This window comes from Emys orbicularis, chromosome 1 (assembly GCF_028017835.1).
Source record: "Emys orbicularis isolate rEmyOrb1 chromosome 1, rEmyOrb1.hap1, whole genome shotgun sequence".
In the NCBI taxonomy this organism is placed as follows: Eukaryota; Metazoa; Chordata; order Testudines; family Emydidae; genus Emys; species Emys orbicularis.
The window spans coordinates 329130776-329152386 of record NC_088683.1 but is presented as its reverse complement, the minus strand read 5'-3'; the positions used below and the strand labels follow the sequence as shown (position 1 = coordinate 329152386).

Sequence of the window (21611 nt, the reverse complement as noted above, 5' to 3'; positions counted from 1 at the left end):
TCTACAGTACAATATAGAGACTATACCAGCACAGCTAGGTCATTGTAGCGATGCTGGCATAACCCCATAGTGTAGACATAGCCAACAGCGACAGAAGCGGGTTTTCCATTGGTGTAGGAACATCACCTCCCTGACTGATGGTAGATACATCAATGGAAGCATTAGTCCATCGACATAGTTGTGTCTACACTGGGGGTTATGTCGGCAGAGCTATGTCAGTCGGGATGGGCTTTTTTTCATACCTCTGACCAACATAGCTATGTCGACCTAACTTTTAAGTGTAGACCAAGCCTTAGTCCAGGTCCTGTCTCTTACATCCATGATTTTCTCCTACAGGACAATAGTTGCCTAATTCCAGTGTAAAGTGGTTGTGGGAAGTTCTGATCATGAGAAGAAAACTGCTCTCTCAGGTAGCTAGGGCTAAGCCCATGATGAACTTTGCACATCAGGACAGAGGCCTTGAATTAGACTCTGTTTGATGGAGAGCCAGTGCAGAAAGTGGCGCACTGGAGCTACGTGCTCACTGCAACCTGCATTATTTAGCTGACTGGCTGCTGCAGACTGCACCAGTTGGAGCGATTCCAGGCTCTCTGGTTTCATTCCTAGATGTTATGAGTTGCAGTAATTAAGGCTTGAGGTCATGAGTGCGTGAGTCACAAGTGTCAGGTTCAAGCCTGAAAAGCCAGGGCATAGTTTTCTGTCTGTCTATATGTGGAAGTGGGTGTTTTTGGCTGCTGTGGCTACTTGGCATCCAGTTGCAATGGAGAGTCCAATAGGACCCAACACTGTGAACAGACAGCAATCTGTGGGGTGTTATGAAGGGGGTGAGTTCCTCAAAGTATTTCATTTCCTACCAGCATCACTAGCCTTGCTTGGGTTCAGCTTCAGCCAGTTAGCTTTAATGAATCTGCTGATCTCAGCTAGGCATTGTATTGTTTGCCTGTGGTATTCGGGAGATGTAGAGCTGAGTTACATCCTTGTGTTGCTGGCACTTCAGCCCCACCAGCTCCCCTAATGGTAATATGGCAAAAGAGAAAAGTCTTGAATCCAACTTTCAGCGTTAGGTGATGATGCTGGTTGTAGCTTGCGAAAGTTCACCCAAGCTGCGGAATAAGGGGGTGGGGATTGTGGGTCAAGTACCTCTAGGTTTTGTAAGGTCTGAAAGGCTCTGTCTTCCCCACCTGCACCTTTGCATGTAGTTAGTTCAGGGCCTAGTTCCCTCCCTGAAATCTCTTCCTGCTTTTCCCAGGTGGAGGCCTTACTCCCTTGCATTACGCTCACTGTTTCCCCCCTGCACCCTGCCCCCGGCCTTAAAACTTACCAAGCATACAATATATTTACATCACTATTTCCTGTAATCTAGCCTGCTGTCTTGTATTGTCAAACCCTGTCACTCAGTTTTGGGCTACTGTCTCCATGGAAAACAAGGAAGAAAATAAAATGTTATTCTGTTACTTCATACATACCATTTGTGTAGCCACCATCAACCAGGCATAGTCATAAGAGAAAATGTAGTCATGTAAATCAGCAACCCGCACAATTTCAGTAAACTAAAGCAGATTGGGCACACAGCAGTGTTAAAAATTCCACAACTAAGTATCATATGAAATCAGAATTGCCAAGACATGGAGAGCAGATGAGGTGACTAAAGAGACCATCAGGTGATTGTTATCAATGGAATTACACTGGGGATGAATGTGATCTATTAGATTCAGTTACATTTCAGATATTATTCACGTCAGTTTGCTGTCTGCTGCTTCCATCATCATTAGAGCTGGTCAAAGCTCAGAATTTGTGTTTTGTGGGAAATTCTGACATTCAAAATTTCCTTTAGTCATCGATTGGAATGAAAAGTTGAAAAAAATCATTTTAGAAATATCAAAATGACCTTATCGAAGTGGTTCACTTCAACTATGATTTTGTTAAGAAATAAAATATATAAAATCGTATATAATTATATAATATAAAAGTTGAGATGACTGTCAAAGTGAAGAACTTTGCCCTTATCAAAACTAAAACATTTTGATATTTTTTTCAAGGAAAATTTTGACACAAATCAATGCATTCCCATGAAATGTTTCACTTTTGGCAAATCAACACTTTCTGATGGAAAACTATTCCATCAGGAAATTTCTGACCAGCTCCAACTATCATCTCTTCCTCAGTCCCACGACTCCCAACTGATGAAACCATGTCCCTCAGACCACTGGATTCAAGGTGCAGTCCAGCAGGAAAGGCCAAGCAAATCCCCTTACTCCCAGGGCAGCAGCATTCGGTTAAGGTGGGATGCAATTCAGATCAAAACAAACTGGATGCATCAGGGTTTTTTTCATTTGGGACATACACACACAACCTTCCCAATGGAAAATTAGTTTTTCAGCCAGGGGCCCGAAGGAGTGCATTTTGCTGGGAGATATTTGCTTTTATTCAATACATTATTTTAATAATAAGCACTTTAGGCAAAGCAATAAATCACATGAATGTAAGAGACTTGTTTAGCAGCCATGACAAGCCACACAGCAAGAAGTTGAATCTAGCAAAAAGCATTACTTGAACAGTAAAACACTATGAATAGGGTGCAAACACTGAAGCAGATTTTTCAGAGCTATTAGCATGCCATCAATTCAGTATTTTCCATCCATTTCATGCATTTAAAAGAATCTGTTCTTTGGCAATCACCCCAATTAAACAGATAGACCATTTATCTGGGATGATGTGAATTAAACTGCTGTTCTAAAAATAATCCTTTTTCCGCCTTTAGTTAATTTAAGAATCTGGGTTTTACATGGAGGACATCATGAATTACCAACACAATCCTCAATCTGTCCAACAAAAATGCTATGTTGGAAAATTGCCACACTATTAGAAGCATCAGAGATGGATCTCTGGGCTGATACCGCAGCAACTTCACATCTATCATGCAACAAAATATTCAGTATTTCTTTTTTCACAGCCCTCGGGGTAGGGGCTGTGTGTCTTCTTATGTATTTGTACAGTTCCTAGAACAATTCCTGATCTTGATTGAGACATTTGGGTGAGATCCCAATACAAATAAATAATAGCAGCACTGTCCACATAGCTAAACCTCTCATTCAGGCCCTCATAATGTCATGTCTTGATGATTGTCACTCCTTACTCTTCAGCTGACCCAACACACACGTCACTCCCTTCTGAAACAAAGGAAATGCAACAATCACCTTCCTGTCCATTGCTCTATCATGTCGTCAACTGCGCTCTTTGAACCTCCTCCATTGCCTCCCTGCTTTCTACTCCACTAACCTCAAACTTTACAAAAAATGTAGCTTTTTATTGCAGTCTTATCAATACATCAGATTAAAACCTTACTTTGTAAAGTTTTAGAATTATCATAATCAACAGACTTAAGAAAAATTTGACAGCCTAACATTTGTTCCTTAACCATACAATAGAGCTAAAACAAAAACATGTATATGAAACATTGAACCAAAAAGCAAATAATTGAAATAGTTGGCACACCAATACACCTAAAACTCATTATCTGCACACAAGTACCTTTTCACCTTTATTGAACTGATTTAAAAGCACCCTAAAAGATTAAGCATTTACAAGGCAGAGTATTAGTCCAGTTTCAAGTTAAATTGTCCATTTGTCCACTTTCTCTTTTGTTCTGCAGGGTTTGAGGCTATTGCTGCATAATTTAAGAAAGGAGACCAGACATTTTTTAAGTTCTTTGGTTTACCTTGATATGAACAAGTTCAGCTTTCCATTTTCACCACATGCCATACGCTGCTTAAAAGCCACTAGAGGAAGGCACTGCTTCCATGTTCTTACAATAGCACATTTCTTTTCCAGGAAAAACATTTTTACAAGTTTTTGTGTGTTAGCAGTTGCTATTCCTGCATTATCTATTCCTGAGATTATTTCCTGCAGGAAGAATTCAATACTTCTAATTCCAACAATATTTTTGGTAGCTGTTACTATTTTCTGCCAATATTTCTGTAGTTGGGACAGAACCAAATTATATGTTCTAAGCTCCCTTCTCCACTCGAGTTTCTCCAGCACTATATGAAGCAACTGTAGCATAGCCCAATCTGTAGGGAGTAAAACAGAATCTATGTAAAGTTATTACAGAGAGTTTCCATCAAATTACAGGCAATAGCACTACTTCTTGTGCAGTTAATTCTATTCTTCCTCAGTCATTTGAGAGTCAAATGCTTTTCTTCCTCATTTACCTTTAATGTTGTTCAAATTATATACACTTTTATAAATTCTACCTGTAATTCTTTTCCACTGAGAAACCAGGAATAAAATTGCCTCTAATAAATTATTGCTACTTCTTATTGCAAAACTCCACATCAGGCAATATAGGTACAAAGGGAGGTTATGAAGACCCCTTTTGTTCCTACAATACTGTTACCAGGGCCGGCTCTAGGTTTTTTGCCGCCCCAAGCAAAAAAAATGTTGGCTGCCCCCCGTCCCAGCCCTGGGCTCCTCGCCACACCCCCCGCCGCCTCAGCCCTGGGCTGTCCCCCACCACCCGCACCTCCCTGCTGCCCCAGCCCTGGGCTCTCCCCGCGCCCCCACCTGCACCCTCCTTCCGCCGCAGCCCTGGGTCACTGCTAACTCGCTCCCAGGGCAGGTCATTCAGCAGGAATTTTTGATGTGCACAGAACACAGACAGGATTGGTTCCCATATGGTTACAGAACTGCAGTAAAGTGGAACAATTTTCAGCTTGTGTGATTGGAGGATATCTGGACGCATATTATAAGACTGTCCTCCATAAATTAGGAAAAGTTGAGGTGCCTTTATTATTCTTTTGTTCCACTCTTTCTTTCTATGGGGAATTTGCCAATGCAATATCACTGTCTTCCTTTTAAACAAACAAACAAACAAACAAACAAACAAACAAACAAACAAACAAACAAACAAACAAAAAGCAACGGCTGTTGAAAATAGCAATTCCAGTCCTAATAACCACTGGGAAGCATTTCTTGCTCAATTTTATCCTACTTTTTCTATAGCAAGTTACAGTGGATCAGTATATTTGATTTGGGAGAAATGAAGTAACAGCCGCCCAAACTGAGCTTGAGCACTCCTGAATTTTGAGGTGTTCAAATCTGGAAGGCAGGTGCTGGGAGGGGTTGGGGGGACCTGTGGCTCCGCAGGGGAGCACGGCAGCATGTATGCAGCAGCGTGTCTGGCGCTGAGCGAAGCCAGACACGCCGGTCTGAGTGGCACGGTAAGGGGGCTGGGGGGTTGGAGAAGGGGTAAGGGGTTCCGGGGGGGCAGTCAAGGGACAGGGAGCAAGGGGGGTTGGATGGGGCGGAGGTTTGGGGGGGCGGTCGGGAGCAGGGAGAAGGGGGGGTTAGATGGGTCAGGGGTTTGGGGGGGCAGTCGGGGGACAGGCAGCAGTTGGATAGGCATGGGAGTCCCAGGGGTTTGTCAGGGGACAGATAGGGGGTGGGATCCTAGGGGGGAAGTTGGGGGGGGTCTCAGGAGGGGGCAGTTGGGGACAAGGAAAAGGGAGGCTTGGAGGGGGGTGGGATCTCAGGAGGGGGCAATCAGGGGACAAGGACCAGTGGGGCTTAGATAGGGGGTGGGGTCCTGGGGGGCAGTTGGGGCAGGGGTCCCAGGAGGGGGTGATCAGGGGACAGGGAGCAGGGGGTTGGATGGGTTGGGGTTTCTGTGGGGGGCAGTCGGAGGGAGTGGATGGTGGCAGGGTGGGGCTACCCTCCCTCCCCATGGAGTGTCCTATTTTTTGAATGTTAAAATATGGTATCCCTGCCCTTCCCTGTGCAGCTCTCCATTCACAGCAGGCTGCAACATGAGGTCTCAGCTTCCTCCCTCCCTCCCCCTCTTTCCTGTTGGTAGTGGCCAAGGGAATTCTGGGAAATGTAGTTCTTTCCCTGCTCCAGGGCTGGCTCTATAGGCAGGGAGCTAACCAAGGAACTACAGCTCCCAGGGCCCCCTGTTGGTTCTCAGCTCCCAGGCTGGATCCCTGCCGCCCCTGCAAATGGGCTGCCCCAAGCACGTGCTTGCTTTGCTGGTGCCTAGAGCCGCCCCTGACTGTTACTGCTGTGTTATAGATTTGCCACTCTGTAGTAACACACTATCACATACACTGTTCAGTGCTAGACTACCTTCCAAATTATTTAGGTCTTCCAGGACAAAGACTGGAAACTTAGTGACTATTTTACCTGATGTCAACCTGGTGTACTTTTTAAAAATTGAAATCCAAGGGTGACTTCTTGCCTGTGAGAGCAGGTCCAAGCGGAGTGGTAACAGCCATGGCAGAGCTACCGCCAGGCTCATGAGGGTCCCGTACCAGTACTGCCTGGGCCATGCCGGGGTGATCAGGAGGACCCGGGCCTTGTCCAACTTTATCTTTTCCAAGACCCTGCTGATTAGAGGGAATGGGGGAAAGGCATAGAGAAGCCTGCTTGACCAGGACAGGAGAAAGGCATCAGAGATAGCGCCCCCTCCCCAGGCACCCCCTGGAGCAGAACCGGGGGCATCGCCGGTTCTGTCAAGTCACTAACAGGTCCACCTGGGGAGTTCCCCACCTTCGGAAGAGCCGGTGGGCCACTTCCTGGTGGAGGGACCACTCGTATTGCGAGGAGAAGTCCCTGCTTAGGCGACCCACCTTCTCATTCCGGACGCCTGGTAAGTGGAAGGCCTTCAGGTGGATATTGTGGGCTACACAGAAGTCCCACAGCCCGAGGGCTTCTTGGCAGAGGATCGGGCCCTGCCTTGCCTGTTGATATAGAACATGGAGGCCGTGTTGTCCGTGAGGACCTTGACTACCTTGCCCGCCAGGAGGGAGCGGAGGGCCATACATGCCAGCTGCACCGCCCTGAGTTCTTTGACATTTATGTGTAGGGTCAGGTCTTGAGCCGACCACAGGCCTTGGGTCTGAATGCTCCCCACATGGGCACCCCAACCCAGGTCTGACGCATTGGACACCAGCTCCAATGATGGGGCCTCATCCCTGAATGGGACCCCTTGGAACATGCTGCTTGGGGTGGATCACCACCTCAGGGAGGTGATCACCGAGTGTGGCACTGTGAGGACCTTGTCCATCCATCCATGGCCTGGGAAAAATTTGAGGCCAGCCAGAGCTGGAGGGGTCTCATCCTGAGTCTGGCATGATGTACGTGCATGCCGACATATGACCCAAGAGCTGCAGGCAAACCCTGTTGTAACCGGGAACCTTGTGACCGAGTCGATGAGACACTTCAGGGTATCAAACCTGTCTGGCAGGAGTGAGGCCTTGGCCGACACTGCGTCCAGGAGCGCCCTGATAAACTCTATGCATTGGACCAGGACTAACGTGGACTTGGTGTTGTTTACCAGCATGCCCAAGGCGATGCACATGGACAGGAGGAGCGCCACGTGATTTCTCACCTGCAACCGGGAGGTGCCCTTGACTAGCCAATCGTCCAGACAGGGAAAGATCTGGACCCCTCGCCGTCTGAGGTAGGCCGCTACCACTGACATGCATTTTGTAAACACTCTGGGGGCAGTGAACAGTCCAAATGGGAGGACCGTAAATTGGTAATGATTGTGTCCCACCACAGAAGCACCTGTGCCCCTCGAATATGTGGATGTGGAAGTACGCATCCTGTAGATCGAAGGCAGCGTACCACTCCCCAGGATCCAGGGAGGGAATGATGGAGGCCTGGCCAGGGAGACCATGTGGAATTTGAACTTCACCATATGCTGGTTTAGGCCCCGTAGGTCCAGTATGGGTCTGAGCTCCCCTTTGGCCTTTGGGATAAGGAAGTAACGGGAGTAGTACCCCTTGCCCATGAACTCCTCAGGCACTGCCTCTATCGCTCCTAATTCTAGGAGCCGTCCCATCTCCTGCTCGAGCAGGGCTTCGTACAAGGGGTGCCTCAGGAGGGATGGGGGCGGGGGGTGGCTGGGTGGGGAGGAGGTAAACTGGAGGGAGTAACCCCGGGAGATGGTGCTGAGGACCCATTAGTCCGAGGATCCGCGACCGTTCTGGGAGGAAAGCACACAACCGGTTGGAGAAGGGAAGCTTTATTGGCGTTGGATTTTTGATGAGGACTGGTGGGATGCCCCTGAGCATCCCGTCAAAAACACCTTTTCCCTGCCTGTTTGTCCTTAGAGGGTCCAGGCTGGGGGGCAGGTCGAGACTGCCTATGAGGGCGTCTCTTATAGTCCCACTGCTTCTTATGGGTGGCCTCGTATTTCAGGAGGGCGGCCGGGGTAGAAGTCTGCTGCGGCTTAAATTTAGGTTTTGCCGGAGCCAGGACATATAGACCCAGCGTCTGGAGGGTCGTGCGGGAGTCCTTCATGCCATGCAGCCTTGTATCTGTTTCCTCTGCAAACAGGGCTTTCCGATCAAACGGGAGGTCCTGCAAGGAAGACTGGGCCTCGCTGGACAGCCCAGAGAGCAATAGCTTTGTCGTCCGTCTTATGGACACTGCTGAGGCCATCGATCGCACGGCCGTGTCCACAGCATCTGAGGCAGCCTGCAGGGAAGCTCGAGCTGCCGATGTCCCTTCCTCCATGAGCACCCTGAACTCCTTCTTATCACACTCCTGAAGGGAGTCCTCAAACTTGGGCAGGAAGCCCCACAGATTGAATTCGTACCGGCCCATGAGAGCCTGATGGTTCGCCACCCATAACTGGAAGCTCGAAGACAAATACATTTTCCTACCGAAAGAGTCCAGTCTCCAAGAGTCTTTGTTCTTTGGGGTCGGGGCTGGCTGACCTTGTCGTTCCCTGTGGTTGACCGACTCGACCACCAGGGAGTTGGGCGCTGGGTGGGTATATAGGTACTCATGCCCCTTAGCGGGTACGAAGTACTTTCGCTCCGCCTTCTTTGATATAGGGGCCAATGAGGCCGGTGTTTGCCACAGGGCATTCGAAATCTTAGTCACCCCTTCATGGAGTGGCAAGGCCACCCTACCCAGTGCCGATGGGGACAGCACGTTGAACAGGGAGTCCGCAGGCTCTTCCATCTCCTCTGCCTGGAGGTGGAGGTTTGCTGCCACCCTCTTTAAGAGGACTTGGTGGGCCCTGAAGTCCTCCTGCGGGATGGAGGGGGGGCGGGGCTGCAATCGCCTCAGCCAGGCGGGGCGAAGAGGCCGGCGCAGTGCTCAGGATGTCGGACGGCACCGGAGGATCCACCACCTGGTTGGACTCCGGGCACGGTGCCGAGGACGTGTGTCCCACCGACTCCTTCATCAGGGGCCTGGAGATGGAGACCGACGGAGCCTCCGAAGCTCCGGCCACCGAGCGAGCTCCCACCGGGGGCTGCGCTGGAAGCCACAGTGCCCACTGGTACCACTGGGCCGGCCACAATGCTCGGTGCCACTGCACTTGCTGTGGCACTGGTGGGGCCGCTGTCTGTGTTGGCCGGTCTGGCTCATTGAAGGGTGGCCACAAACGGAGACCTGGCTGGCATAGGATCCATTGCTGTCTCTCGACCGAGAGGAGTGGTGGTGCCGGGATCTGCGACAATCATGAGACCGCGATCTTGACGTAAAGGACCGGTACCAATGGTAATAGCTGCTCCGCGAACGGCCTCGACAGGCGGACCCGCGACAGCGAGATGCAGGTGATCGATGCCTGAGGCTGCGATGTCTTGGCAGAGACTCGGAGCGGGAGTCCGAGCGGGAATGGCGTCGATGACCGTGCCGTGACCGACTGCGGTACCCCCTCCGGGACGAGGACCAACAACGACGTCCGCCGCGGTCCCGTCGATATCCGCTCTCTGAGGAGGACCGGTGCCGCGAGTCCCAGCCGGATGGAACCCAGCCCGACAGTCTAGTTGGCGTCTGGGGCGATCCATGTGGACTCTGCCCTGAGCAGACGCTGAGCGGTGATTGGCGTCCGGAATGTTCCCTTGACCGAGACCGGTACCGAGCCGGAGGCAACTGCAGAGATCCCAACGGTGGCTTACCTCTGGAGTGAGGGGCCGACATCGGCGGAGCTCCGGGCACCGGCATGGACATGATGTCCTGGGCCTCCTAGAGGGCTTTGGGTTTGGAAGGCATCCGGACATCCAGAGAGGCCTGTTCCGAAGGGGCCGGGCTACTCCGCTCTACGTGAGTTGGAGGCCTAGGGCCTGATGGGGATTGAGGACTGCCCGACATGGGCCTAGCCTCTTTCCCAGACATCCCTCGGTGCTGTTGCGAGGGGAAGTCTTGGTCCTCTTGGCGTGTCCCATGGACGGGGAGCGGTGCCAACTGGTTGATGGCACCGGCTGATCGCCACGTACCGACACCGCGGTGCCCGGTACCGGCTCGGAGTGGCATGCCGGGTTCGGGGTCAGCGCTGACTCCATCAGAATGGCCTGGAGCCTAATGTCTCTTTCCCTTTTAGTCTGGGGCTTAAACGATTTGCAAATTTTGCACCTTTCGCTGATGTGGGTTTCTCCCAAACAGCACAAACAGTCTGTGTGCGGGTCACTTCTCGGCATAGAACGCTGACAAGAACCGCACAACTTAAATCCCAGGGCTCGAGGCATGCCCCAGCCTGGGCTCACTGACTAACTAAAACCAACTATTTAGCTAACTAACTACAGGTACTAAATGAACGAACAGTTCTGGGGACAAGCTACAGCGAAGCTGGAGCAGAGCAGTTCCGACGCACCTTCACTGGCAGCAAGAAGGAACTGAGGGTGGGGGGAGCACCCGGCTCCCCTTATACCACGCCAGGCAGGCGCCACTCCAGGAGTCGAGGGGGCGCTCCCCCGCATGGGTACTGCTAGGGGAAAAACTTCCAGCACCGGTGCACGTGGTGAGCACACACACCTACTGTGGAATAGACATGAGCAATCACTCGAAGAAGAATATAAAATTTGGCTGATAAAAGGTAATAGTGTTGATGTTTCTGCTAGATATTTGGCTTGGTTACCACACAACATATTAAGAAACTAGAATGATATAAAATTAACATAGCACATGTTAAATGGATTAAAAACTGGCTGACAAGCCTCAGTATAACTAAAACCAGGGTATCATTACTGAGCGAGTGTATTTCTAGTGGGGTCCCACAATGTTTGGTTCTTGGGCCTATACTATTTAACGTTTTTATCAAGAACCTGAAAAAAACAAAATCACCAATAAAATTCACAGATGACACAAGGATTGGTGGAATGTTAAATAATGAAGAGGACAGGCCACTGCCAGCGATCTGGAGCACTTGGTAAGCTGGGCAGAAGCAAACAGTATGCATGAATCAACCAAATGTAAAGCTCTACATATAGGAGCGAAGAATTTAGGCCACACTGTCAAGCTGGGGGGAGTCTATCCTGGAAACCAATGCCTTGAAAAAGACTTGGAAATTATGGTGGATAATCAGTGGAACATGAGCTCCCAGCACAAAGCTGTGGTCACAAGGGTTAATGCAGTCTTTAGATGTGTAAACGGAGATATCAACTAGGAATAAGGAGGTTATATTACCCCTGTATTTGGCACTGGTGCAACCGCTTCTGGAATACTGTATCCAGTTCTGATGTCCACAATTCAAGAAGGATGTGGATAAATTGGAGAGCGTTCAGAGAAGAGCCACAAGACTCATTAGAGGATTGTAAAACATGCCTTACAGTGATAGACTCAAGGAGTTCTATCTATTTAGCTTAACCAAAGGTGTTAAGGGGTAACTTGATCACAGTCGAGACGTGCCTCTGTGAGGAACAGAAATTTGATAATGGAGGGCACTTCAATCTAGCAGACAAAGGTAAAACAAAAATCAATGGCTGGAAGTTAAAGCTAGAAATTCAGACAGGAAATAAGGTGCAAATTTTTAACAGTGAGGGTAATTAACCATTGGAACATCTTACCAAGGGCTGTGGTGGATTCTCCATCCCTGGCAATTTTAAAACTCAAGATTGGATGTTTTTCTAAAAGATATGCTCTAGTTCAGTGTTTTTCAAAGTTTGGGTAGCGACCCAGTACTGGGTCGCGACATGTAAGTCACTGGGTCGCCTTGCTCAGCACCCAGGGACTCTAGTGGCTCTGGTCAGCACTGCTGACCTGGACGTTAAAAGTCCCGTCAGCGGTGCTGCCCAGCTAAGGCAGGCTAGTGCCTACCTGTTCCAACATCATGCTGCAGCCAGCAGTGGGTCCAGCTTCTAGGCGGGGGGCCACAGGGCTCTACGTGCTGCCTCCACCCTGAGCACCAGCTCCACACTCTCATTGGGTGGAAACCGGCCAATGGGAGCTGGGGGGTGCTGCCTGTGGGCGAGAGCCACGCAGAGCTGCTTGCATGCCTCCGCCTAGGAGCCGGACCTGCTACTGGCCACTTCCGGGGCACAGCGCAGTCTGCGGTGCCAGGACAGGTGGGAAGCCTGCCTCTGCACCCTGGCTGTGCTGCTAACTGGGAGCCACCGGAGGTAAGTCTGCGCCCCAACCCCGCACCCCAATCCTCTACCTCAGCCCTGAGCCCCCCAAAACTGGAACCCCTTCCTGCACCCCAAACCCCTCATCCTCAGCCCAGAGCCTGCACCCCCAGCCCAGAGCCCTGACCCCCTCCTGCACCCCAACTCCCTGCTCCAGCCCAGAGCCACCTCCCACACCCTGAACCCCTCATTCCTGGCGCCACCCCACAGCCCTCAACCCCAAACCCCAACCCTCTGCCCCAGCCATGAGCCCTTCCCACACCCCAAACCCCTCATCCCCAGCTGTGTTGGGTAACGGACAACAATTTTCTTCAACTGGGTCCCCAGAAAAAAAGTTTGAAAACCACTGCCCTATTTCAAACAGGAATTAATTCAGGGAACTCCTATGACCTGTGTTATACAGAAGATCAGATGAGATGATCACATAGATTATAAGGCCAAAAGGAACCAATGTAAGCTGCATTAATTTGAAGTAGCAGTACACAATAGTAGGAATAACAGGGATAGGTTTTAAGTACCTTGCGTTATTGCCATGAGGTGAGAAAGAAAAATTGTAAACAGTTCCAAAACAGAGGTATTCAATGGTGCTCATGAAAAATAGTCCTTTATTTGAAGGATTACCTGAGGTACATTTGCTACACATTGCGATGGCAAAGGTTTGAGAAGAGTCTGACCACAGTTCCTATAATCTTCTCTTTTCTATTCAATGCATTTTGAAGAGTTCATATTCCAAAGCAGTGTGCAAGAATGAATGTAATGTAGCAGCACAACAAGGAAGAGAATTTTAAGAGTGGAGCATCAGTATTTTAGAATGCGTCTATTGTAATAGCCTGGAGCGGTCACAATAGGATGGGGCTTTCAGGGATTCTGGTGATAATGAAGATCAAAGATCCAAAATATGTTACTACTAAAATTTTCCCTCAGTCATGTCCCTTCATTTCTATTTTTGATTCTTTCATTCCTACAGTTTCTGCAGACATCCTGCAGACAAACCAGGACATCCTACTTACCCTAGAGAGGCCAGATCAACAGCACACTCTGAAAGAAGGTAAGTGTTCATCCTGGGAGCCAAGGTAGTGACATCAGCTGCCTTCCCTCCTCCTCCTCCTCCCGAATAAAGGACTTTGGACCAAATTATCTCAACTGTGTCCAGCATCCACTGTGTGCAGCTAAAATGGTGACTGCAAAGAACAACTTGTGGCTTCCAATCCAGGGGCCAGTTTTCCATTGGCCTCCTCATCAGTGTCCTTCCTGGAGCTGCTCTACACAATGCCAACTGGCTACAACCTCAAGGGACCACCATGCCAGTGGGGTTCACCCTAGTGTAGTGGCACCATGCTCAAACTTTTGCCCCCTACACTGAGGATAGAGAAAGATGAAAGACGTGGTCATGGTGGTTTTATGCTAGCTAGTGACTCTCCCATGCCAGGGGACTCATCAGCTAGCAGCTGAAAGTCTACAGAATAAACTAGATGTGAGTGTAGAAAATAAACTGGCCAATGTATATAGAAGGATCTAAACCAAATGTTGGATCCAGGTTTGAAGAAAGCTGAGATTTGGATCTAAATTTTATGCCTCTACTCCACCACTAACACTACAAACCAGCCCTCACAGCACAAACACACATAAATGATCATTTCAAGAACACACAATGCAGTTTAGATTTTGATTCAATTTTTTTAATAATAAATTGTGCCAGTAGAAGCTTTCAAAGGCAATGATATATCAATAAATAACAGTTAAATTGAGTTCCTGAGAAAGAACCTACCACATGAAAGAATGTCAGATAGATGTAAATAACAAACAAACAAAAAAGCAGTAATACTGAATCTTACATGGACTGTCACAACACAAGCACTGCATACCTCATAGCACTCCTTTCATACAAATGTAAACAAATACACAATCATTTTTGTTTCGTCCAAACTGATTAATTTATATGTGTTGTTGCTTAGATATCTAAACAATGGATAGGATAGGATAGGATAGGATATGCTAAAAACATTAAGGAATAATATGTGGAGTAATATATGGAAAAATTCTGAAGCTCCAGATTTAAAATAAAATAATAATAATAATAAAGCAAAGACACACTGAAGGAGTGTTTTCCTCAATGTTATTATGTCAATCACTTAAATAGGACTATTACACTAATCTGAATTAAGATTTTTTTTATCTATTTAGTTATATATAATAAAAGTAAATATGTATGGCTTAATTATCTTTAGTATTCCAATATCACTTTGAATAATTCTCACATTATATATAGAAGAAAAATACATATTTTAACAAAGTTAAGATTTCATATTTCAAAGTGCCTATCATTTGATAGGAATGAGGGACTGTTGTGTTCCATCACAGCAATATTTCCATTGAAGAGACAACAGGACAGAATAACTTTCTAACAATGTTAACTTTTTCAAACCTTAGTGCCTAAAGTTAGATTCCCAAATCCTTAGTCAGACAACAAAATGTAAGTGGCCTGATTTTTTAGAAGTGCTGAGCACTGCCAAATCCCACTGATGTCAATGTGAGTTGTAGGTGCCCAGCACCTTTTATAAAAGTGAGTCCATTTTTATTTAGGACCCTAAATATGGATTTAGGCACCTAGCTTTAGGCATTAAGGTTTGAAAATGTGGACTGGATACTATGTGTTACGGATAGTGAGTGTTAAATGGTGAAGTTTTACCTACTGATCACTGTACTTTGTGTGCTACATGAATGAGCTAGATTTAGACTGTTGCCACAAGGAAACTGTAAATAATGGTTTGCAATTTACTCTTCTTAGGGAGCTGTGAGTGAAGATGATACATGTTTACTAAAATTGACCTCTTACATCAAGACCACAAAAATCACTAATCAGTTATAACTTTGCAATTTGTCCAAAATTAATATTGGATACAATCATAAAAGAGAAAAATCATCCACACAATACATTATCAACACAGGTTTAAAATGGTCTAATTTTAGACCCTCAGTAAAAATGGATTCACAGGACCTGCCTGTGAATGGCAAGAAACGGCCATTTCATATAGAAAAACACTGCTCATGCAACATTCTTCACACACCAGACACTGAAATCACACCCAAATTGTCACTTACTCACACTTTCTATTACACCCCAACAAGCGGAAAAAAATAAAGCAGCTTTAAGGTTATGTCACAACTTTGAAATGTGGAAAATACAAATTAAACAAAAATCACGGTGTGAATAAAATGGCATCTGTAAATTTAGAAAATTAGAGAGCAGTTTTTCTTTTAGTTTTTTAACATTATTGCACAGAGACCTTTCATCACATGTTCTTCAGCTTTATGCATTTTTCCTAAATGTGAAATAATAAGTGCCATGGATAAAATAAAAAACATAGAAAAGAAGAACAGCAGCATGATTTGTCAAAGTTAATCCCTATAATTTAGTAGGAAAAAAAACCTGCTATAAACAAAGTAAGTGCTCTTTACTCATTTAAAAAATAACATTGTGTAAGTCTGTAAATGCTGATCGGAGTAGGGGATGTTGACTTCAAACAAAAATAGGCCTGGCAAGGCTAGGCTGCTGGCCTTGCAGATTTTGGTAAAGACCGGGAATTCAAGTGTAATTATCAACATAGCTATTTACAATGAAACTAACCTGAACTTAGAATGCTCATTTAGGACCTGGTCCTGCAATCTTTTGACTCCCCAACTCACAATGGCCTCAACTGGAGCTACGCCTGAATAAGAACTGCAAGATCAGGTCCTAAATGGTCAGCTAAAGGCCCTCTTCTACTTGTAAATAAGATTATCTGGAGTACTCAGTACAATAATTTACACATATACAGGTTGACAGGCTCCAGTCTGATCCACCACATCTTTGTTTTCTGCATCAGACTTCTCAGACTGGCTAGATTCAATTCCAGAAGGCTTTGGGTAGCTAAATGGATATCCATTGTCATCAAAAAACCTTCGGAAAGTAAACTCATAAAAGGCATGCTCTGTGTGTTTACTGTTTGAAGAGGCTAGTGGGTCCCATGTCCTCGTACTGTCCCCACTAGTGTCATTCCAAGGACTTTCTTCTTCAACTGGGTCAAAATTTGAGGTGTCCATTGGATGGCTGATCTTTGGAATATAGGGAGCTGTCTGTCTGCGGATATCAGTGGAGAAGTCTATTGAGTTAAAGAAAGGATGGGCCTTAATATCATCTGCTCCACTTCTTCCAAGTCTCTCCTCAGCAGCACAGCAGAGTTTTGTGATAAGATCACTTGCCTCAGGGCTTAGCTTGATCTGCAAGGGAATGTGCAGTGTGCTCTCCCAGTTTATCACCTGAAGAGGAGAAAGATATTCAACATCATCTTTTAATCTTTTGAACAAAAGCTCTTCATTTGTCAATGCTGATTGAGCTAAAGGTCAGCTCACACCCACAATTTTTACTTTTGAAAGGCAAGAATCCAGTGGTCTGATGACTTTGCAAACATGCTGCTCAGTGTGAGCAGTACAGGAAAAATTGTGAGGAATGGACATGAAAACAACAATAAAGATTTGATCCCGTTTCCTATACAAATATTAGAGAACAGCTGCAAAGCTAAAAGGAAAACAGATTTTAGCTCTGAAATGTATATGCTGAATACTTCTCACAGGCCAGATTGTAGAGGGCATTCTAAGCAGAAAAAGAAGAGAAAGTGTAAATTTAACTTGTTTTTAAAAATGGTTATTCCTGTTCTGCCCCTCTTCCCACTCTGTGAGATTGTATTCTGGGAATATTTTAGTGAGCCAGAAACAACACGTGCAATCTATGGTATCACTGCAGTCATAGAACTGTGTCTTCTGGGATGTATTTAGTGAACAAGGAAATACCACTGCATTACAGACAGGAGAAAAAAGAAATTTAAACAGTGTCAGTTCAAATTTATTCCTAGCTAAATGCCCCCACAGCCAAGTTTGAATGGATACGCAGCACAGACATTTCTAGGCTAAATTCAATATTCATTTAGTTTTGCAATTTGCCTTTAAAGAGATGGAGGAAGAGATACCTCCTTCTAATAAAAAGAATTGCAACCACTGCTCAACTTTGGAATATTGAAATTGCAAACTGTGACGTTATAATTAACATATGATTTTCAATAGCAAAATCCATGGTGAACAATTTAAGAGAAGGTGCTTCTCTTTAGGTGTAGTACTTGAAAACAATGTTCCCATACAGATTACCAGGTTGCTGAATAAAAATCCAGACAGCATTCACCCAAGAGTTGTGCAGTCACAATGTCAAGGAAAGTAAATATTTGAATTAGGACCTGTCCCATCGAGAGAGAGGAATCCTCCTCCTTCCCCCACCCCATTTTAAAGCAGGGAAAATTTAAGCATTTTAGAAAGGAGTTGCTAAAATGGGATATTCAGCCCCTGGGAGGCTGGAAGGATGAACTTGTGGTTAAGGCACTGGAGTGGTATACAGGGGTTTCATTCCCAGCTCCACAAGTCAGTTACGGTTGATTTTTTTTTTTAAGCTGCCATTGACTTGGAGGAGATTTGTGATTGCTCAACATCTTTGAAAGTCAGGCCTTTAATCTCTCTTTGCCCTCTCTGTACAATGGGGATAACACTTCCCTATCCCACAGCAATAGGACGAGGATAAATGAACATCTGTGATGTGCTCAGATACAGGTGAGCAGATAAATAAAAATAAGGTCTATTTGGAATTCTGCTTTAACCTACCTTTAGTTGGGTTTCTGTGGGAGTGGGGGCCAGAAAGGGAGGCTGCCCCACTAACATCTCAAAGAGAATCACCCCAACGCTCCACCAGTCACAGAGCTGAGTGTATCCTGAAAAGCAGGCAAAAGACAGTGTCCCACGACCAATAAGAATTTGAGTACAGACATTGTTTCCTCTTCCAATTTAAATAATATTGAAAAACACAGCCTACGTTTTCATCTTCTCTCACACCTTTTCATTCTCAGTAGTGTGATTTGTGACCTAATAAGTTACTCAAAATCCATATTGCTGTGTGCCTTCTGCTGGCTGACCCAAATTCTACTCCTGAAAGCGGAGAAATCCTAATCCTGGCAGCTAGAGATCATGCTCCATATTTTTAAGCATGACACTGGTGACTGAGGAGCACGTAGCTGGACAGAGCAAGGATTTTGTCATGCATCGTTCTGGCCCTATCCTGCCATGGAGCACATACTGTTCCTCAGAGGAAAATAAAACACTTGATGACTGATCTACTACCAAGATTATATAGAAGTGATGCTGAATTTTAAAATACAGCTCAGGGACACACACAGCAGGGCTCAGGGGATAGGTGAAAGGACACAATCTTTTACTGGATTCCATGCAAACCGGAGCAATTTAAACCAGTCATTTCCTGAGACTACACAGTAAGGTACAAGTTTGAGATTTTAAAGCCAACTAGAGGAGTTAGTCATTGATTTCAATGGAAGTTTGTGTGGCTAAATCCTCTAGTGCGTGATGTAAAGTCTATTGAAGCTAATGGAAAGGCGCCCATGGACTCCAATGGACATACGATCAGGCCTCCAGTGAACTTGAAAATCTCAGTTCATAACTATACAATTTAGAGCTCACGTCAGCACTGTATGGGCATCCACAAAGCATTAGCTAAAGTCCCCAAGCCCTGACCTGATGTTCAGTGTAAAACATGAAAGGTTTTTCTTCTTTGGCTGCCCAAAATCCTGGCCAGGAAGAGATATCCCTAGGACATTATAATTTCCATGCCGCAGTCTGAATTAGTCAGTAGATATCCTCCATTGGCTGCTCATTGCCCTACGTGAATTAGCTAGTGCTTTCAGTCCCATTCCTAGTGCCCAGCTTGGTTATCTTAGCTGCCTCAGCAGAAAAGCCAAGGACTGAATGGCCATGGAGGCAGAAGTGCCATCTCAACCCTCAAGGTGAATAGTACTGAGGCACATCGGTATGGCGCATGAAGAAATTTGCACTGGTCAAACAGTTGACAATGTCCAGAGCTGTCAAACTGACACCCGTCCCCAAAATTATATTTACTAAAAAAAAAAAAAAAAAAAAAAAAAAAAAAAAAAAAAAATCAGCATTCATTTAACAGAAAGAAAACGAAATAGAGCTCATCTACCTTTGCGAAGCAGTACTTCAGGAGCTATGTAATTGGGGGTCCCAACTAATGAGTGGGCTAAACATCTCTGATGCTGCTTTTTGGCTCTTTGCTCCAAGGTTTTCAACCTATCGCCACATCTACAGTTGGACACATCATCCCAAAGATCACTGGGCTCCATGCTGTCTTGTCTGCTATGGCTCCCTTTCAAACGGAAAAAGGAGGAAATAAAAAAAATGTTTATTTTAATAGAATTATTTATAAAACAATTGTCAACTAGAGAGAAAAACAGATGACTAAATGGCTCGTTGTGCCATCTAGTATTTTCCCCTCTCTCTCGAGTAAAGAAGAATAGGTTTAATCTGAAAAATTCTCCATTTTTGGCTAATTTTCCATAATGAGCCCCACTTCTCAGTCCCTTACTAAACCTTTCAGAGACACATCTTCAAGAAAAGAGCAGAGGGGTGTAGTAAGTTTGGGATATCTGTACAGATTGCCCTATGACTACTGGTCAGGAATGAACAGTGCCTGAACAATGGCATGAATATGATCACTGGGGCCAGGAATACATCAAATGAGTTTATTTTATGATTAGTTCCTTTTGCCACCAGTAGGGATCCCCCCCCCCCCCCCCGAAGCCAGCGAGAACTGGATGTTTATTGCTATCGCAGCAGTTTAAGCTACTGATGGGGACTTAAACTAGCAGTAGTTGAAAGCAAAGGACTGAAACACCAAGGGTATGTCTTCTCACGGCAAAACAAAATAACTGTGGCAGCAAGTCTCAGAATCCTGGTCTACAGATTTGAGCTTGCAGGGCTTGCACTGCGGCACTAAAAATAGTAGTTTAGACACGCAGGCTTGGGCTGGAGCTTCGACCGTGAAGCCCACCCACTCCCCAGGCTCCAGAGCCTGAGCCTGAAGGACTACATGGCTACTTTTAGCACCGTAGTGTGAGCCCGAGCCTGAACATCAGGGTTCTGAAACTTGCTGCCATGGGATTGGTTGGTTGTTTTTTTGCTGTGTAGACATATCCTTAAATATAGCAAATTTAGCATGAGAATCACCAAGCCACTGGCTTAGGCCTCTTCACCTTGATCATGTATAAAATGTTCAGTATACTCTAAGCTAGCACATTTGCAGAGTGACCACTATTTATTTCAAGGTGAAAGAATACAACACGCATCACAAATAGTACATATAAGAACACTACCTTTCTGATAGTACTTTGAATTGTGAGTCCATCTGAATCCAGTACAGAGCCCAAAATCAGTCAGTTTGATATGCCCATCAAGGTCTATCAAAATGTTGTCAGGCTTGATATCTCTGTGGATAAATCCCATTTTGTGTACGCTCTCTATGGCCAAAGTGAGCTCTGCAATATAAAAACGAGCTAGATGTTCTGGAAAGACCTCCATCCGTATCAGCAGACTCATCATGTCCCCACCAGGGATGTAGTCCATCACAAAGTACAAATTTTCTTTATCTTGAAAAGAGTAATAGAGTTTCACCACCCATTCATTGTCTGCCTCAGCAAGTATATCCCTTTCTGCTTTGACGTGAGCCACCTGGTTACGATTCAGTACATCCTTCTTTCTCAGGGTTTTCATGGCATAGAGGGCATGGGTATCCACTTTGCAGGCAAGGCACACTTCCCCAAAAGCACCAATACCTAGGGTCTTGATTTTTACAAACATAGATTTATCCATTTTGGCCCTCTTCAGTCTGTTGTAGTTGGACTCCTTTTGGTAGAGAATTTTCCTCATTTGCTCCTGCTCTGCTTCACAAAGGCCAGCCTTTATAAGAAAAAACAAATCAGAACAGCCAGTATAATTACATTCACAGCCAGAGACTCATCACACTAGCATTCTGAAAGCATGTGGTTAGGAGCAATTAACCATGAGCTCCAAGAGACACACATGAATTTGTTTGCGCTCTGTCTGTAGATATATTTTTGAAACTCTTGCAATTTCACTGCATCCTGGCCTATCACCTCAATTTTCTGTAAATCTTTGACCACTGCACTGAATCCAGTGTCTCCAGAGCGATTGACAGGAGGAGTTTATTTTAACAAGACAAGTCTGACCAGGAAATTGTGATGGTTCCTTTCAGACGTGGACCTTGCTACTGTGATCCAGGCCTTTGTCATCTTGAGACTGTATTACTATTGTACACGCCACATGGAATTACACCTTAAATCTATCCAG

The 21611-nt window shown here is 45.9% G+C and overlaps 1 protein-coding gene across 1 annotated transcript in view; it reads right to left on the bottom strand.

The window, feature by feature from the left end:
* Positions 1-16160: 16160 nt before the first annotated feature.
* Positions 16161-21611, bottom strand: part of LATS2 (large tumor suppressor kinase 2) — a 57061-nt gene continuing 51610 nt past the window's right edge. The window contains exons 5-8 of the mRNA XM_065414419.1: positions 20618-21200; positions 19429-19611; positions 18042-18148; positions 16161-16655 (exon numbers count right to left, since the gene is read on the bottom strand). Coding sequence (XP_065270491.1) covers positions 16161-16655; positions 18042-18148; positions 19429-19611; positions 20618-21200 — 1368 coding nt within the window. The remainder of the gene's footprint in view (positions 16656-18041; positions 18149-19428; positions 19612-20617; positions 21201-21611) is intronic.